Source organism: Jaculus jaculus, chromosome 20 (genome assembly GCF_020740685.1).
Source record: "Jaculus jaculus isolate mJacJac1 chromosome 20, mJacJac1.mat.Y.cur, whole genome shotgun sequence".
NCBI classification, from domain to species: domain Eukaryota; kingdom Metazoa; phylum Chordata; class Mammalia; order Rodentia; family Dipodidae; genus Jaculus; species Jaculus jaculus.
The window spans coordinates 21,973,909-21,991,406 of NC_059121.1; the positions used below are offsets into that span (position 1 = coordinate 21,973,909).

Below are 17,498 nucleotides of genomic sequence, written 5' to 3' on the forward strand. Positions count from 1 at the left end.
CAGAGTTTATGCCACTTTCATTCCTATCTGGTGTTTTTAATTTACAGCTCATTTTGAGTGAGCTGAAAGGTATCTTTTCAGGCTGGAGTGATGGCTTAGTGCTCAAGGTGCTTGCCTGTGAAGCCTAAGGATCTGTGTTACACTCTCCAGGTCCCATCTAAGCCAGACGCACAAGGAGACACACATCTTGAGTTCAACTGCAGTGGCTAGAGGCTCTGGCACACCAATTCTTTCTCTCTCTTGCTCTTTGTTGCTCATTAAAAAAATTATCTTTTTATATATTTTACTTGCACCTTCTTATCTATAAAGTGCCTATTCAAGTTTTTCTGCCTAGTTTTCTACAAGGTGTTAGGATTTGTAGTAATTCGTGGTTCTCTAGTAGGGAATATTTTTGTTTACACTGTGAGTTGCAGTTTTTTCCCCATTTGTCTGGTACTTTTTGAGGTACTTAGGGTGGGTTGTGGCACAAATAAGTTTATGTTAGAGAAGTCCTCAGTTGCACAGTTATTTACTAGTGTGTAAGATTTCACATAACAAGTAACAAGATTGGTGTTTTAATTAAGTTTCACAAATAAATTATGTCTTCTAGCAGTTTCACATAATCAGGACTTCAGTTGGAATACAGAAAATTATTCTGAAGGCTTTTGCATTCTTACAGGATTCTTCCGCCTTCTGTGAAAGAGCTACCTAATAGAAACAAAAGGTTGTCTTTTAGATATCATGAATGCGAACACGTGTTAAGAGCATTGCTTGTGTCTGTTACAGAAATACCTGTGCGAGATGCCAACCCTGCCGGCGTGGGTGGTGCAAGCTTTGGTTATTTTCCTCACCACCGGATCTACAGGTAAGGGTCATGAATATCATGCCCCGCAACTCCACAAATTACGGTTACGTGTTTTATATGCTATATAATTAAGCTCATGTTTAATAATTATATAATTATGCTTACATATTCCTTCTGGAGTCATTATTGTAAGAATAATGTCTTACATGATTTTAATAGCTGAAAGTACTAGTAGTGATTTGTTTTATATAATCTCAGTTCTAACTCTTAGTTATTCAGCAGTACTAAATGATAATTAGCTGTACTATAGTAACCTTAAGAACAAGGTCAAAAAAAAATCATGGTTTTAAACAAGGGAATAAGAGAATATCTGTTAATTGTTAGCATTTCTCCCCGTGATTGTCCAAAGTGTCACGGAGCCATGTGGTCGCATACCAGAGTGGAGTGGCATAATTTAGGTTGTGGCCTGATGGCCATCTGAGGTCTGGACCTCCTTGCCCATGGTGGGATGCGTCCACACTGTCGCAGGCTCTCCTGCTTTGTTCCCATGTGTTGCCATGATGCTCGATTACTCACTGCTATGAGGTTCGTGCAGAAATCAAGAACACATACTTAGACACTCTGAACAGTTTGACATGGCCACGGCATCCAAGTGAGCCCCCCCCCGCCGCAGGTGAGTGTCTATCATACCACACCACACACAAATAAAAATAAGTTCTTGTGCTCGTTTGCACAGTAAAGTTACTGTGTGCAATAATAATATACTCAGTGTTTGAAAACAAATGTAAAAATCAGCATGTCTCAGGTGTGTGTGTCTAATAGACTGTTCACCACACAGGAAGCTAGAGCTTGGGATTTTGTTGTCATCAACAATGGAATTCACAACCGTTAATCATATGATTGTTTGGTTTTTTTTAACCCTAATCTGATTCTTTGTTTTCAAGGTAGGGTCTCACTTTAGCCCAGGCTGTCCTGGAATTCCCCCATACTCTCAGGCTGGCCTTGAACTCATAACGATCCTCCTACCTCGGCCTCCCTCCAGGGTGCTGAGATTAAAGGTGTGCACCACCACACCTGTCTGATTCTTTGTTTTTTAAATAGAGAATCTTATCCCATGCATTGATAGGTAAAACTAGCATTCATTGCTAAAACTAATAATAATTTTATTTTTTAATATTTTATTTATCTGAGAAAGACAAAGAGGCAGAGAGAAAGAGAAAATGTGGGTGTTCCAGGGCCTCTAGCCACTGCAAATGAACTCCAGACACATGTTACCACTTCGTGCATCTGGCTTTTCATGGGTACTGGGGAATTGAGCCTGGGTCCTTTGGCCTTGCCAGCAAGTGCCTTAACCACTAAGCCATCTCTCCAGCCTAATATTTTGTTTTTTAGTAGGAAATCCTTTCCCTTTCATTTTTGTTAAAACTAATATATTTGGCCATTTTGGTCTATTCTTTTTTTTTTTTTTTTTTCATTTGGATACTACTTCTCTGAATTTTGACATACAGACAACTTGTTCTATTACTCTATTTCCCCATACCAACGGAATTCCTGGCTATAGAGAGTACAGACCATACCTACTTGTTTTCTGTAGAGTGGAGCCTGCCTGAATCAAGGGCCAGATGGTTGGTGGGCATGTATGGGTTGAGCTGTAAGCACTTTGTTTCCTGAGGATAAGTTAGAATGTTAAACCATGCACTGAAGCTTCAGCAGACTTGTTTTCATCCGGATCTGAAATGTTTATATTTTGTACATAATAATTTGGATGTTTCTTTACAGGTTTTAATGTTAATTCAGGCCATGTTGATTATCAGCTTGTTTCCTTTTTCTTCACAGACTGTTAGAGTGAAGGTCACAGGACTCTACATTGAGTGTTGCCATCCAGATAGTTCATACTGGAAAATTCCACCTTTGGTTTTTTTATTTGTTAGTTTTCTTTGATAGCCCCAGGAGTTGAACCCAAGGTCTTACACGTTTGGCAAGTGCCGGACCTTGTACTGAGCTACACATGTCATTGTTTTTCAGGTCAACTTCTGGATCCATGTGGTTATATCTACCCTGAATCTCCAGTGATACAATATGGTTCAAATTTCACTGCAGTTTGTGTGCTGAAGGAAAAATGTATGGATAATTATAATGTCAATGCCACCTACATTGTCTGGAAAACAAACCATGTGGCTGTGCCTAAGGAGCAGTATACCATCATCAACAGAACGGCCTCCAGTGTCACCTTTGTGAGCATGGCTTACCTGAGCGTGCAGCTCACCTGCAACATCCTTACCTACGGGCAGCTGGAGCAGAATGTGTATGGAGTCACAGTAGTGTCAGGCTGTAAGACTTGTCCTTTGTCAGCTACTCGGGAACTGCATGTCAATGTTGTCTCTTAGCCTAAGTGGAACCTGCATCGTCATTAACATAGAAGACATCTTAGACTAACAGTGGGTTTACGATTTTCTAAAAGCCATTTGCCAGATTCTTCAAAAACGCCTTGAAATGAGATTTTCTTTTAAAATATTGTTGATTGGCAGTTTGAAAATAGCAATAAAAAGTTAGCATCCCACAGTTATGGAGACAGATGAAACTGCTACCTGAGATGGTATATATATAGAGAGAGAGGCCTTCCTAAAGGCCCAGTGAAGTATGTAGGTGACCCAAGCCTTACCATTTCAGTCTTTGCATTTCTCCCGGTAGAGGTTGGGAAAGCAGTAAGAACAGACATTGCGTCGCTGGGCATGGTGGTGCGTACCTATAAGCCCAGTTGGGAGGTAGAAACAAGAGGCTCTCAAGGTCGGGGCCAACCTGGCCTGTATATATAGCAAGACCCTGTGTCAAAAGCACAGTAAGTCTGAGGATGAATGAGTGCTTTAGTCACTAGTCCTTCATCATGTCCATCCTTGTGTTTGTTTTTGCTTTTCCTAATTTCATTGTGCCTTAGGTGATACGCAGATTGAACCAAATAAAATTGCTTAAACGTTTCTTTTAGTTCCTCCAGAAGAACCTAAAAATCTGAGTTGCATTGTGAACGAGGGAAAGAAAATGATGTGTCAGTGGGATCCTGGAAGGGAAACGTATTTGGAAACAAACTTCACTTTAAAGTCTGAATGGTGAGTGACTCAAAGTTTGTCCTCCATTGGATTTATTGTTAGATATTTTTGCTGTATTTTGTCAACCAGTAATATTGCATGCAAATTTTAAACACTGGAAGAACATCTCAAGTATAAATGAAAATAGAATTATATAGTCTTCATGTCTACATATCACTCCGTTTCAGGAATGGTCAGCACATGACCAGTCTAACTTTTTGTGGATTCTGGCTCACATTGCCTGGAAAAAAGTCTCAACCACATTCCATCCATCCGTAGATACGTAGCTCTAAGAAAGATAAGAACTTCGGGGCCAGACAGAGGGCTTGGCAGCTAAAGGCACTTGCCTACAAAGTCAGCCATCCAGCGTTCAGTTCCCCAGTGCCCACGTGCAGACAGTTGCACAAAGTGGCATATGCATTTGGAGTTATTTGCAGTGGCAAGATGTGTCCAAACCCACACACACACTCTCTGAAATAAAAAACATTTTTTAAACATAATAATAATAATAAAAGATAGGAACTTAAAAAAATATCATCATTATAACCAAATAATTTGAAATACTCTATTAGACTTTCAGTTAGTATTAATTCCCCATTTTTCTGGTAGAATATTTATATTTTTTTAACTTAAATCCAAATAAACTGCATACCTTACAAATTAATATTTACTTCAAATCTCTCTTAAACAACATTCTACTTTTGGACTTTTTTTCATATTGCTCGGTTACCTGCTACAGATTGTTTAACATATATTTTTTTTGTTCCTTTGTTTCCTAACAATTACTGTATTTGGTCATATTTGGATTGATTTTTTTTTTCCTAAAAATTATTTCATAGAAGTGGCGTGTACGCCCATGAGGAAAAACTGCATTACTTTTCTTATTTTCTGTTGTTAAGCAGAGCAGTGATCTTAGGTGTTGTCAACCTTACTGTTCTTGTAAGGGTCCCTATTAGCTCTTCTGTTGTTGTTTGTGTGTGTGTGTGTGTGTTTGTGTGTGAGAAGGCAGGGCTCACTCTAGCCCAGGGTGACCTGGAACTCATTCTTTACCCCAAACTGCCCTCAAACTCATAGCTGTCCTCTTATCTCAGCCTCCCAAGTGCTGATTATAGACAGGAGCTTCCATGTCTGACCCTTTTAGTGTTGTTTTTTTAAATATTTATTTTATTTATTTGCAAGCAGAGAGAAGAGAGAGACAGAATTGACCCACCAGGGCCTCTAGCCACTGCAAACAAACTCCAGAGGCATGTGCCACTGTGCATCTGGCTTTATGTGGGTACTAGGGAAATGAGCCCAGGTTGTTAGGCTTTTCAGGCAAGTGCCTTATCTGCTTTTAGTGTTGTTAAAACACAAAGAAGTTGAAAATTAGCGAATACCCACACACTCATTTCATACCTATCGCCTAGACTCCACCAGTAACATCTTCCTGTCTTTGCCACATAGCCAAGTGTCTCCTTTGCCCTCCAGCAGTTCATCTCAGAATACACTCCCCTCCAAGAGGAGTTGCAGGCATTAATCTAATCTATACTTAACCACTTCAGTATTTTATTGTTAGAATTCGGGGTCTGTGTGGTTTGGTTTTTAGCCACAGCTTGCACATAGTAAGCACAGTAAGTTTTCGTAAGTGTGTGCAACTGTATGATGCACAACTAAGGTGTGGAGCATTTCCAGAAAGTTCTCTCCTGTGTGTTCTCAGTCAGTCCCATCTACCACCCAACCCCATGGTGTAACTACTTAAATGCTTGTCTGATTTCCTTTTTCTTTTTCTTTTCATTTTGGCTTTTAGAGGTAGGATCTCAGTCTAGCTCAGGCTGACCTGGAATTCATTATGTATTCTCAGGGTGACCTCAAACTCACAGTGATCCTCCAACCTCTGCCTCCCGAATGCTGGGATGAAAGGCGTGCGCCATCATGCCCTGCCCATGATTTTCTTCACCACAGATTGTTTTGCCTATTATGGAATTTCGTGTAAATATGATGATATAGTATCTACATCTGTGTGAGGTGTTTTTTTGTTTTTTTTTTTAATTTTTTGGTTTTTCGAGGTAAGGTTTCACTCTAGCCCAGGCTGACCTGGAATTCACTGTGGAGTCTCAGGGTGGCCTCGAACTCACAGTGATCCTCCTACCTCTGCCTCCCAAGTGATGGGATTAAAGGCGTGCGCCACCACGCCCGGCTGAAGTGGTTTTTGTGTGTGTGGTGTGCATGTTGGCATATGTTTATGTGGTGCATGTGTGTGCAAGGGCCAGAGGTTGACGTTGGATGTTCTCTGTCACTCTGCATTTTATCTTTGGGATACGCTCTGGCATTGAACCTAGAGCTCACCCACTCATTTAGCTGGCTAGCCAGTGAGCTCCAGGTTTTCCTCATCTCTGCCTCCCCAGCGCCGGGATTGCAGGCTCATGCCCAACATTATGTGGGTTCTGGGGGCCTCAGCACAGGTCTGTCTTCATGCTGCATGGCAGGCTCCTTACTTGTTGAGCCGTCTCCCAGCACTTAAGAAAGGTGTTTTTGTTTTTGTTTTCTGAGCCCAGCCTTGCTCCCACAGCTACACAAAGCATCATTAGGTAAGACAGCAGCAGCCTGGCCTGACCCTCCTGGCTCTGAAATTCTGAGATCTTCCCAGGAGCTCATGAGCATCCTGGAGAGATTTAGAACAGGTAACAAGATGGCCAAACACATGTAGAGAAAGGGGCCTATTATTATTATTATTATTATTATTATTATTATTATTAATTTATTTATTTATATGCAAGGAGGTAAAGGCAATGGATGGATGTACCAGGGCCTCTTGGCACTGCAAGCGAACTCCAGATGCATGCTTCACTCTGTGCATATGGCTTTATTTGGGTACAGGGGAATTGAACCCTGGTCATTAGGCTCTGCAGGCAAGTGCCTTAACTGCTGAGCCATTTCTCTAGCACTTAAAAAAAGATTTTATGGGCCGGGCGTGGTGGCACATGTCTTTAATCCCAGCACTAGGGAGGCAGAGGTAGGAGGATCGCTGTGAGTTCGAGGGCACCCTGAGACTACATAGTGAATTCCAGGTCAGCCTGAGCTAGAGCAACATCCTACCTTGAAAAATATATATATAGAGGGCTGGAGAGATGGCTTAGCGGTTAAGCGCTTGCCTGTGAAGCCTAAGGACCCCGGTTCGAGGCTCGGTTCCCCAGGTCCCACGTTAGCCAGATGCACAAGGGGGCGCACGCGTCTGGAGTTCATTTGCAGAGGCTGGAAGCCCTGGTGTGCCCATTCTCTCTCTCTCCCTCTATCTGTCTTTCTCTCTGTGTCTGTCGCTCTCAAATAAATAAATAAATAAATATATATATATATATATATATAAAGATTTTTATGAATTATCACAGTGCTTCTCAGATTTAACCAAGTTGCTTTTCATTGACTTTTTTCCCCAAATATTTAAGCAGTATTTATGATTCATAAAACTATAGCACTCTTCTTTATTTTTATTTATTTATTTATTTTGTTGTTCTAGTGATCCTGTCCAGGGCCTGACAAATGCTGGGCAAGTATTCTACCACTGAGCTCTACTTCTAAGTCTCTTTCTCTCCTCCCTTCTCTTCTGTATCTCTCTGTCTCTCTCTCTCTCTCTCTCTCTGTGTGTATCTTTCTTTCTGTCAACTAAAACACTTTAGAGTAAACTTCCCATTATCAGTGATGAAGAGAATAGTCAGATATTAGAAGCAAAAAAAGTGAAGATTTTCTTTTCTTTACCAGTTGTATGAGTCCAGCATCTTAAGTGGGCAGATAAGGAAGGATAGTCTTACTGTTACGAGTTCATATTCCCACACATTGCAGTGTTTTAATGGTTCATAATGGTGATTCCTACTGCCCCCCCCCCCTTTTGAGGCAGGGTCTCACACTAGCCCAGCTGACCTGGAGCTCACTCCTTAGTACAGACCAGCATCAAATTCACACTGATCCTCCTACCTCAGCCACCTAAGCGCTGGGATTAAAAGCATGCACCCAGTTCACATGCATCCTTTTGATACAACTTCACTGTCCTTTGGTGGATTCCTGGATCTCTATATCATCTTCTATGTTTCCTCACCATGTATTTCTCACCCAGTCCAGAACCATCCATCAGCCGGGAGTCCCTGGCTCCGTTTAGTGTGAAGTACTTTCTAAACATGACTCCGAATGTGCTGGGGCTCTGCTGCTAGCTCCTTGTTTCTGTTTCTTTATTGTTGGAACTGGAAAATATTCATGATTTACGATAAAATGCATCATGAGCATCAAAATATGTTAGTGTTTTTGACTTAAAGAGTTTTTTTACATAGTTTAATTCATCTAACATCTATATCTGCACTAGAAACACAGACTCCCAACAACATAAGTACTCATTTACCACATTGCACAATAAACGCAACTTGCAAAGTAACAATGCTAGGATTAACACCAGTAATAAGATCATTAATAATTAGTTTACAATTGATTTTCTCCCTAAAGTCTATATACTCAAATTTATTGTGTTTTCAAGATACTTAAAATAGTTCCTTTGTGCCTCAACTTGATACCTACATTCATGATTCATTTTGTTTTTGCTATTTAGAAGCTTTTCTTAACAGTTATGTAAAAAAATCAGTTATCCCTAGAAGTCAAATCTTTTGTCATCATTGTTCTCAAATCTTTAAAATACAATTGAGAAGGGCTAGGCATGGAAGTTCACTAGCAACCGGTGTAGCACTTGGGAGTTTGAGGTATCACCATGAGATTGATGTCATCCTGGGCTATAGAGTGAGTTCCAGGTCAACACAGGCTAGAATAAGACCCTGGTTCAAAAAAAAAAAAAAAAAAAAATCAGGCCTGGGAAGATGGTTCAGCAATGAAAGGCACCTGATTGCAAATCCTAGGCCTGGGTTCAATTCCCCAGCCGCCCACATAAAGCTGGACAGGCCTGCAGTGGCAAGAGACCCTGGTGCAGCCATACATACATAAGTAATTTAGATGTATTACTTTTTTAGAAGAGTGAGTGGAGGAGACAGCCCATCTGGCCGTGTGTTTGCCTGTAGCACGAGGACCTGAGTTCATCACCAGAGCTGATGGAGAACAATGGAAAGAGGCCTGAGCGTTTGTGCTTACAGCCCCAGCCCTGGAAGGCAGAGGTTGTAGGCCTCTGCGGCTCACTGATCAGCCAGTTTCGCCCACTTTGTGTTCCAGTCAGGGAGAGGAGCCTGACTTGAAACTGCTGGAGGACAGATACCCGAGTCGTCCTCTGGCCTGCATGTGCACACACGTGCAACCACATACACGCATGAACGTGTGTGCACACGCAAGCTGTGATTAGGGACGTCTGGGCTCTGTCCTCTCTTCTGCTTCATTTCCCTTCTTCCCTAGAGGTTAGCCATTCCTGTTTTGGGTTTGCTTTATCCTTTTATTTTAAGGAAAGGGAAGTTGATTTTTAAGAAAAGTAACTTGTCTTTAGTGATTAACAAGTTGTTAACTTTACTAAACCATCTGGGTCATACCAATTCTCCGATAACTTCATCTTAATTTTTTCAAATTTACTTTTACTTTTAATGACTGATCCTTTCAATTTTATATTTAGGGCGACAGAGAAGTTTGCTGATTGTAAAACAAAACGTGGCAATCCCACCTCATGCATTGTTGACTATGCTCCTATCTATTTTGTCAACATTGAAGTCTGGGTAGAAGCAGAAAATAGCCTTGGAAAAGCTACATCGGAGCACATCAACTTTGACCCTGTGGATAGAGGTACATATAAGCTTGAATTTGAGAGATCTTTAGTGGTTTGTAAATTGTTCAAAGACTGTAGAAGCAGTCATTAATTTTTATCGTCATTGTACAATATTAAGTGTGATCTAGTCCACAGCTGTTTTCACTTTGCACTTTGAATGTGTTTTGTGGTGGTTGTGTTCTGTTTGTTTTGTCTTGAGACAGGGTCTTCTGTAGCTCAGGTGGTCGTGAACTGGCTGCACAGCAGAGGCTGACGTTGATGATCCTCCTGCCACCAGCTGCTGAGCACTAAGGGTACAGGTGTGCCCTGTGCCGCCAGCTCCCTTTGAACGTTATCTTGTGATACTTATCCCGTCCTCAGACATCTTATACGATTTGTAGTCCCAGTATGTTTGCTCTGTCTTGATTTTCTTTCTTTAATAATAGTTTTACTGTGTATGGTTTTTTTTTAATATTTTGTTTATATTTATTTGTTTAAGAGAAAGAGAAGAGAGAGAGTGGTCATGCCAGGGCCACCAGCCACTGCAAACAAACTCCAGATGCATGCGCCACCTTGTGCATCTGGCTTTACATGGGTACTGGGGAATTGAACTTGGGTCCTTAGGCTTTGCAGGCAAGCTCCTTAATCACTAAGCCATCTCTCCCATCTCTTGATTTACTTTTAAAAACTGACTTCTTGTAAATATGTCATTGTTTTTTGAAATAAAAGTCCTTAAAATATTAACAAGTATATAAACAGACAGGAAGACTAAAGCTTCCACTGCATAGGATAGTATCGTTTTTAAAGAAATTCTTTCCTTTGGTGAGAATAAATTAGTCATGTAAAGAAAAGTAGAGTTTGTTTGACTTTGTATATGAAATTGTAAAGTAAGACATGATCAACATTAGGATTCATTTTATTCCGTAGTGAAGCCCAACCCACCTCGTAATTTGTCAGTGAGCAACTCAGAGGAACTGTCCAGCATTCTAAAATTATCATGGATCAACCCAAACATTAGGAACGTTATAAGACTGAAATACAACATTCAGTATAGGACCAAGGATGCCACAGCTTGGAGCCAGGTAAATTGAAAGTTGCTGTTTACTCGGTCGTGTTCCACAGGTGGTCTAAGCAGAGAGCCTCCATTGTCTTCTGCGTGTCTGAAGTTTCTGCGACGTGAGTATGTTTCTTGGTGGACAGCCCTCAGGATAGGAAAACCCAGCTGTGCTGTGTACAGTGGTCCTTAAGTGAGACACAGAAGTGACATAGGGCTGCAGGGAGCGCATTTTTGACGGGAGGTGAAAGGAAATCAAACAAAGAAGCAAATTAAGCAGAGGAGTAAAAATAAAAAGAGATCACGAGGATGGAGTAGAGTGTTAGCATGCCAGTTTGCAGGCCAACTTTGCTACAGTTGGCTGAAACCTGCCACCTGTTATTGTAAATAAAACTTTATGGTCTCTATTTGGGGACTACAGTGGAAGGGTTGAATGATTGGAAATAGACTTTCTGGCCTGCAAAACTAAGGTATTTACCACCTAGCCCTTTATATGTTTGTCAATTCCTAAGGAATGGAAAGGGTTGGGTAGCCAAGCAAAGGGATTGATGTTCCCAACAAAGGATGTTATGTGCAGAGGAAGTTTTGGAGGCTTTCCAAGGCTGTCCCAGAGCACCGTAGCCCACACGTCGTGTGTCGTTCCACTCATCGCTAGCAGCAGGCTTTTGCTTTTGTTTGTTGCGGGGTCATTGGTGTGTTTTGCTGCGTGGCTGGAGCAGTGAGTTTAGAAGGGATTGAGCCCATATTCACTGCTGCTGTGCTCCACTGCACTCCCCTAAGGCCAGAGCCCAGGAGAGAGAGACAGCAACCAAATAAGACTGCTGGTGACTGACTCACCACGTGCAGGGGGGATTATATCCAAAGTTCCTGACAGCCTGTTGTAGTATCACAGAATCATCAGTCACTCATACCAAAAAAATAAACTTGGCATCTGTTTTGTATCCAGTTTTGAATCTTAGAGTAACAGGAAAAAAAAAAAAAAAAACAGTTATTTATCTGTATTTAATCTACATTTTACTTCTGAGAGACAAGGTTATGTGGAAGGCTAGCTTCTGTTTTTCTCAGTGGAATTGGATCGCTTCCTTTGGCCAGTCCGGAGCTCCTCCCTGTCTCTACTGCGCTTGTCGTGGCATGCTGCTGCGCTAGCTCAGGTCTCATTGTAGGTGCCCATTCCGTCTTAACTCCCGTGAGCTAACGGGATCGGGGTACCTGGCCCATTCCGTCTTAACTCCCGTGAGCTAACGGGATCGGGGTACCTGGCCCATTCCGTTTAACTCCTGTGAGCTAATGGGTGCCAGGCCCACGGCTTTTACTAAATCCACCTTAAATTGTTTATGTTGTTTGTTTTGCTTTTGTTTGCATATGACTGGTCTTAGTAGGTTTGCTTGTTTTCAATTCTTTGAGACAAGATCTTGTTTGGAACTTACTACTTGCCATGAAGCTCAACAAGACCTGCTGCATGCATGCCTCCTGCGTCAGCTTCCTGGGTGCAGGCATTGTGTAGGCAAACTGCACTGCGCTTGGCCGGAGTGAGCCACTTACTGCCCACTGCGCTGCACTTGGCTGGATGTGCTTGCTGCACACTGCACTGCGCTTGGCTGGGTGTGCTTACTGCACACTGCACTGCGCTTGGCTGGGTGTGCTTACTGCACACTGCGCTGCACTTGGCTGGATGTGCTTGCTGCACACTGCACTGCGCTTGGATGGGTGTGCTTACTGCACACTGCACTGCACTTGGATGGGTGTGCTTACTGCACACTGCACTGTGCTTGGATGGGTGTGCTTACTGCACACTGCACTGTGCTTGGCTGGGTGTGCTTGCTGCACACTGCACTGCACTTGGCTGGGTGTGCTTGCTGCACACTGCACTGCGCTTGGCTGGGTGTGTTTACTGCACACTGCACTGTGTTTGGATGTGCTTACTGCACACTGCACTGCGCTTGGCTGGGTGTGCTTACTGCACACTGCACTGTGTTTGGCTGGGTGTGCTTACTGCATACTGCACTGCGCTTGGCTGGATGTGCTTACTGCATGCTGAAGTTCTGAGTGTTCTAGAACCCATGGGAAAGATAACAGATAAATGCTTCTGTAGTTTTCAAACCTTGTAACTTTATTCTTACTTTTTTTAAACTTTAACTTCCATTTATTTCTCTCCAGAGGTCGTTTATTACTCCTTCTGCGTTAAATTGATTTCTAAAATTGAACAAAATTTAGCACACCCTCTGTGTTGGAGACTTGTCAGTATTAATGTTCCATTTTCTTTATTTCTAGATCCCTCTTGAAGATACAGTGGCCACTCGATCTTCATTCACTGTCCAGGACCTTAACCCTTTTACGGAGTATGTGTTTAGGATTCGCTGTATGAAAGAAGACGGTAGGGGCTTCTGGAGTGACTGGAGTGAAGAAGCAAGTGGGGTCACATATGAAGACAGTAAGTAAATAACTACATGAGGAGAGAGCACTAGGCAGTGTGGCCGTAAGTAGCTCTAGCTGAGCTCTCACTGCTGGGACCAAACATCCTACCAACAGCAGATGATGGGAGGAAAGGTGTTTATTTTGGCTTATAGTCTGAAGAGGAAACGGCATGATGGCCAGGAACAGCTTGACACAAGCAGGGCTGGATGTGACCTCTGCCACAGCAGCAGGAGGGCAAGCCAGGCTCTGGCAAGGTGGAGCTGCCTTAACACCCCACAGCCTGCCCCCAGAGCACACCTTCTCCAGAAAGGCTCCCCCTCCCAAACTGCCACCAGCTGGGGACCAAACATTCAGAACAAATGAGTTTATAGGGGATAGCTGATTTAAACCACCAGTTATGTTGTGGGAATTTGTGGTGGTTGTTTTTTGAGGTAGGGTCTCACTCTGACTCAGGCTGACCTGGAATTCACTCTGTAGTCTCAGGATAGCCTAAAACTCGGTGATCCTCCTTCCTCTGCCTCCCTAGTGCTGGGATCAAAGGCGTGCGCCACCACATTGACCTGCTGTCGGATTTTTAAAACACAGACCTTGTTATGTTGTGATTGTGTTAGACTATAGTGTTCCATCATTTCATCTTTAAGAACATCAAGTACAATCTTTAATGTGCCTCATTGATAGTATAAACGCACTTGATCAATTTGCCTGAAGTCCTTGTCAGGAAGATACTTGTGTTAAGTGTTGTCTTCAGTTTCCCTCCAGTATTTCATAAGCCCTGGAGAGGAATGCGTTGGGACTTGGGTTGGTTTGTTTCCATCTTCTCTTTTTCCTCATTCCTTTGCACATGAAGTGTGTGCAGTATAAAGTATAAAGTAAGAGTCCTCTACAAAACAGCTGACATTGCTAGCCTCTGTGTAAGCCATCACGTAGTGATCTTGTGGTGTGAACCGTTCCCTACCCTGGGTTTACTGGGTGCAGCTTAAGTGTAGCAGCTGTGGTTTAGAAAACCTTCCCTTCAGCATTGCCAGAGGTTGAGGTCATTGTACGAAAGGAGTGCTAAAGGCACAAAGGCCCCATCCTTCCACACGAGTTCTCTCAGGAATCTAGGAAAGAGTGCAGTCTTGCTGTGGCTGATTTAGGAGGCCTCTATCAAATGACCAAGGTGGGCTGGAGAGCTGGCTTAGCAGTTAAGCGCTTGCCTGTAAAGCCTAAGGACCCTGGTTTGAGGCTCGATTCCCCAGGACCCATGTTAGCCAGATGCACAATGGGGTGCACATGTCTGGAGTTCGTTTGCAGTGGCTGGAGGCCCTGGTGCACCCATTCTCTCTCTTCTCTCTCTCTCCCTCTTTCTCTCTGTGTCTGTCCCTCTCAAATAAATAAAAATAAACATTTTCTTAAAAAATGATCAAGGTCCTTTGGCTTGACCAAAGGTGATTGAGGGAGTCTGAGGGAGGGAGCAGTTCTTATCCAGCAACCATGCTGGCCTAGAATTATGTAGCTCAGGCTCCCAGAAGTCTTTCTGTCTCAGTCTCTCAAGTGTTGAGATTCCAGCTTTGAACCTGGCTATTGACCAGGAATTCACCTGCAAATTTTAAGGCGCATGGTCATTTGGGCAAGTTCAGGAGACGTAAGAAAGTAGGTAAATACAGTTAATTGTTCATTTGAGGGGTACGTATTAGAAATTTTCAAGTCTGTTCAGGATGCATGATAGTCAATAGAATGAAAATGGATTAGCATGAAGTGGAAGCAGTGAGGAGCTGGTCATGACGAAGTCAGGGAAGAGAGGACTGTTAGATGGGGCAGTGTGGGGCAGAGGCCACCAGCGTGAGGCTAAAATGGATGCCAGACAGAATAAAGAAAATGAAAATACAAAAGATGGTGATTTTTTTTTTTTTTTTTTTTTGGTTATTGCTTAGAATATATTTAATCTTACGACAAGAAAAGAGTTCAGGTACCGTGGCATAAGGCCATAGTCCCAGCTACTCTGAATGCTAAAGCTGGAGGATTATTTGAGCCCAGGAGTTCTGGGCCACGAGCATGACCTCATCAAAACAAAAGACAACCTAACGCGACCACGAGCATGACCCCATCAAAAAAGAGAAAAAAAAAGACAACCTAACCCATCAAGCTGTCTAAAGAAAGACCCAATTGCATTGTGCTGAGACAGGGCATGTTCCTAGTATGAAAAGCCTTACCTACTTCAAAGCCAACTCTATCAGGAACAAAGAGACTAGCATGTAGGATTTTATTGTATTGTTACAATAACAGCTTTATTTTATGGAGTTCATGTGTTTTCTTTAGGGCCATCCAAAGCACCAAGTTTCTGGTTTAAGATAAATCCATCCCGTACTCAGGACTACAGATCTGTACAACTCATATGGAAGGTAAACAAACAGAAAACCACAGGTTTATACTTTATCTCACATAAATTCACTTCAGTGGTATTGTGAATTCAAGTTTTTTAACACCTCAAATTTTTCCTGTTGATCTTAATTTTAGCTTTTGGCAACTTTTTTAAAAATTTATTTAAGAGAGAGAGAATGGGCACGCCAGGGCCTCTAGCCACTGCAAACAAACTCCATATGCGTGCGCCCCCTTGTACATCTGGCTTACATGGGTCCTGCAGAGTCAACTGGGATCCTTTGGCTTTGCATGCACATGCCTTAACTGCTAAGTCCAGCCCTTGGCAGCTTTTAATACTAGAAATGCAGTACTTCATATAGTGTTCATGAATTGCAAATGATACTGTATTGGTATCTCAGCACAGCCTGTGAAAGTTGAAATTCTGTAAGAGGCCCCGTGTTCTCAATGTCACTGGATATACCAGGGATCCTCATATAAAATAACTAACAGAGTCGTCGGCATGTGGGCTGGTGAAGTGGCATGTAGAAAATACATCAGCACGGCAGCCCTGTACCACGCATGCAGCACCAGACACTCCTGGGGTGATGCCATCTCCCCGGATGCAGATGAGGTCCCAAGTTTTATTCCTGTGGAGTGAGTGGTAATAACATTTTACGATGAAATTCAAAATGACATGGCCAAGTCCCTCCCAGTTAAATGCTTAGAGGTTTGACATAATAGCAGAATTTGTGAACATGAAAAAATGATAATTCAAGATTTACAAAATGCTTTTCAATAAACTGTTTTACAGACTTTGCCTCCTTTTGAAGCCAATGGGAAAATCTTGGATTATGAAGTAACTCTTAGAAGATGGAAATCGCCTTCCCAAAACTACACAGTTAATGACACGGAGCTGACAGTGAATCTCACAAATGATCGCTACGTGGCAACTCTGGCAGCAAGAAACCGTGTGGGCAAATCTGATGCGTCGGTCCTGCCCATCCCTCCCTATCCTTTTCAAGGTCTGTGTTTGCAGCATGGAGCCTAGCTCATGGATGACAAAAGGGGGTGCAAAGTAGATAAGCTTATCTCCTCATAATTGGGACTAGTCATATGTTTAGTTCAGGAGGCAGATTTCATCCGGATGTGTGAAGAAATCCCTCCATGGCACATTTTAACTTTGCAGTAAGTTTACTTAATTCATGTTACCTGGTTTTGGAAATATTATTTCAAGGCTTTAGGTGAATACTTGTTTAACCTATAGCTGTCAAAGAAAATGTTGCAATTACAAACTTAAATACCTAAAACGTTTGAAGAACGTGGGGACCCTAAGGGTTGGAGTTTAAAAGTAAATGAATGTGTGTAAGTTGTAAAGTGCTTTTTTATGCAAAACTTGATAAGGCACATTTTATTTAGGAGTCTCATGATATTTCTGATTTGTCAGTGTTGACGTTTTGCCTTGGCATCCAACTTGTTTTACAGCTTCTCAGCCGGTAACGAATCTTAAAGCATTTCCAAAAGATAACATGCTATGGGTAGAATGGACAGCTCCAAGCAAGTCTGTGAGGAAATACATCCTTGAGTGGTGCGTGCTGTCGGATAGCTCGCCCTGCGTCCCAGATTGGCAGCAAGAAGAGGGTACAGTGCATCAGACCTACTTAAAAGGTATATCCGGCTGAAGTACTTAAGTTGATACCCTTCTTCTGACTCCTCGAGACAGACTTTCCTTTGCATATTCTCTCTGTGTGCTAGGCATCGTGTGCCACTGAAAAGAGACTGGGTTGTTCTGTAGCCCCACTAGTTGTTAGATGTGTGACTGTCAGCAAGTCACCGAACACTCAGCCTCTGAGTCGCAGGGTCTCTGTATAGACAAAGGAGTTAATGCTTTTCTTTTTTTTTTCAACAACCCCATATTGTTTATCATCAAAGGAACACTCAAACAACTGTACAGTAATGGAGCCCAACATTTGTTGCCAATTGGTTGTATGTGCCATGTGCCCAGAGTAACCTCCTCATCCTTCAAGTGAGAAAGAAGTTCCCAAGTTGAACTCCTTGCGTCCCTCAAGCAGGCCTGGAGCAGAGGTTTCCTTGTGCATGTCAATTAGAAGTACTAGCATAGAACAGTGA

At 42.5% G+C, this 17,498-nt stretch overlaps 1 protein-coding gene across 2 annotated transcripts in view; it reads left to right on the forward strand.

Annotated features, from left to right (window-relative positions):
* Il6st (interleukin 6 cytokine family signal transducer) overlaps nt 1–17,498 on the forward strand; it is a 51,979-nt gene that overhangs the window by 21,118 nt on the left and 13,363 nt on the right. For both annotated transcript variants that reach the window (XM_004664929.2, XM_045138910.1), the window contains exons 3-11: nt 766–844; nt 2,810–3,115; nt 3,768–3,888; nt 9,434–9,600; nt 10,490–10,644; nt 12,888–13,047; nt 15,330–15,412; nt 16,183–16,393; nt 16,854–17,036. In XM_004664929.2, the coding sequence (XP_004664986.2) occupies nt 781–844; nt 2,810–3,115; nt 3,768–3,888; nt 9,434–9,600; nt 10,490–10,644; nt 12,888–13,047; nt 15,330–15,412; nt 16,183–16,393; nt 16,854–17,036 (1,450 nt within the window). In that variant the 5' untranslated portion in view covers nt 766–780. The remainder of the gene's footprint in view (nt 1–765; nt 845–2,809; nt 3,116–3,767; nt 3,889–9,433; nt 9,601–10,489; nt 10,645–12,887; nt 13,048–15,329; nt 15,413–16,182; nt 16,394–16,853; nt 17,037–17,498) is intronic.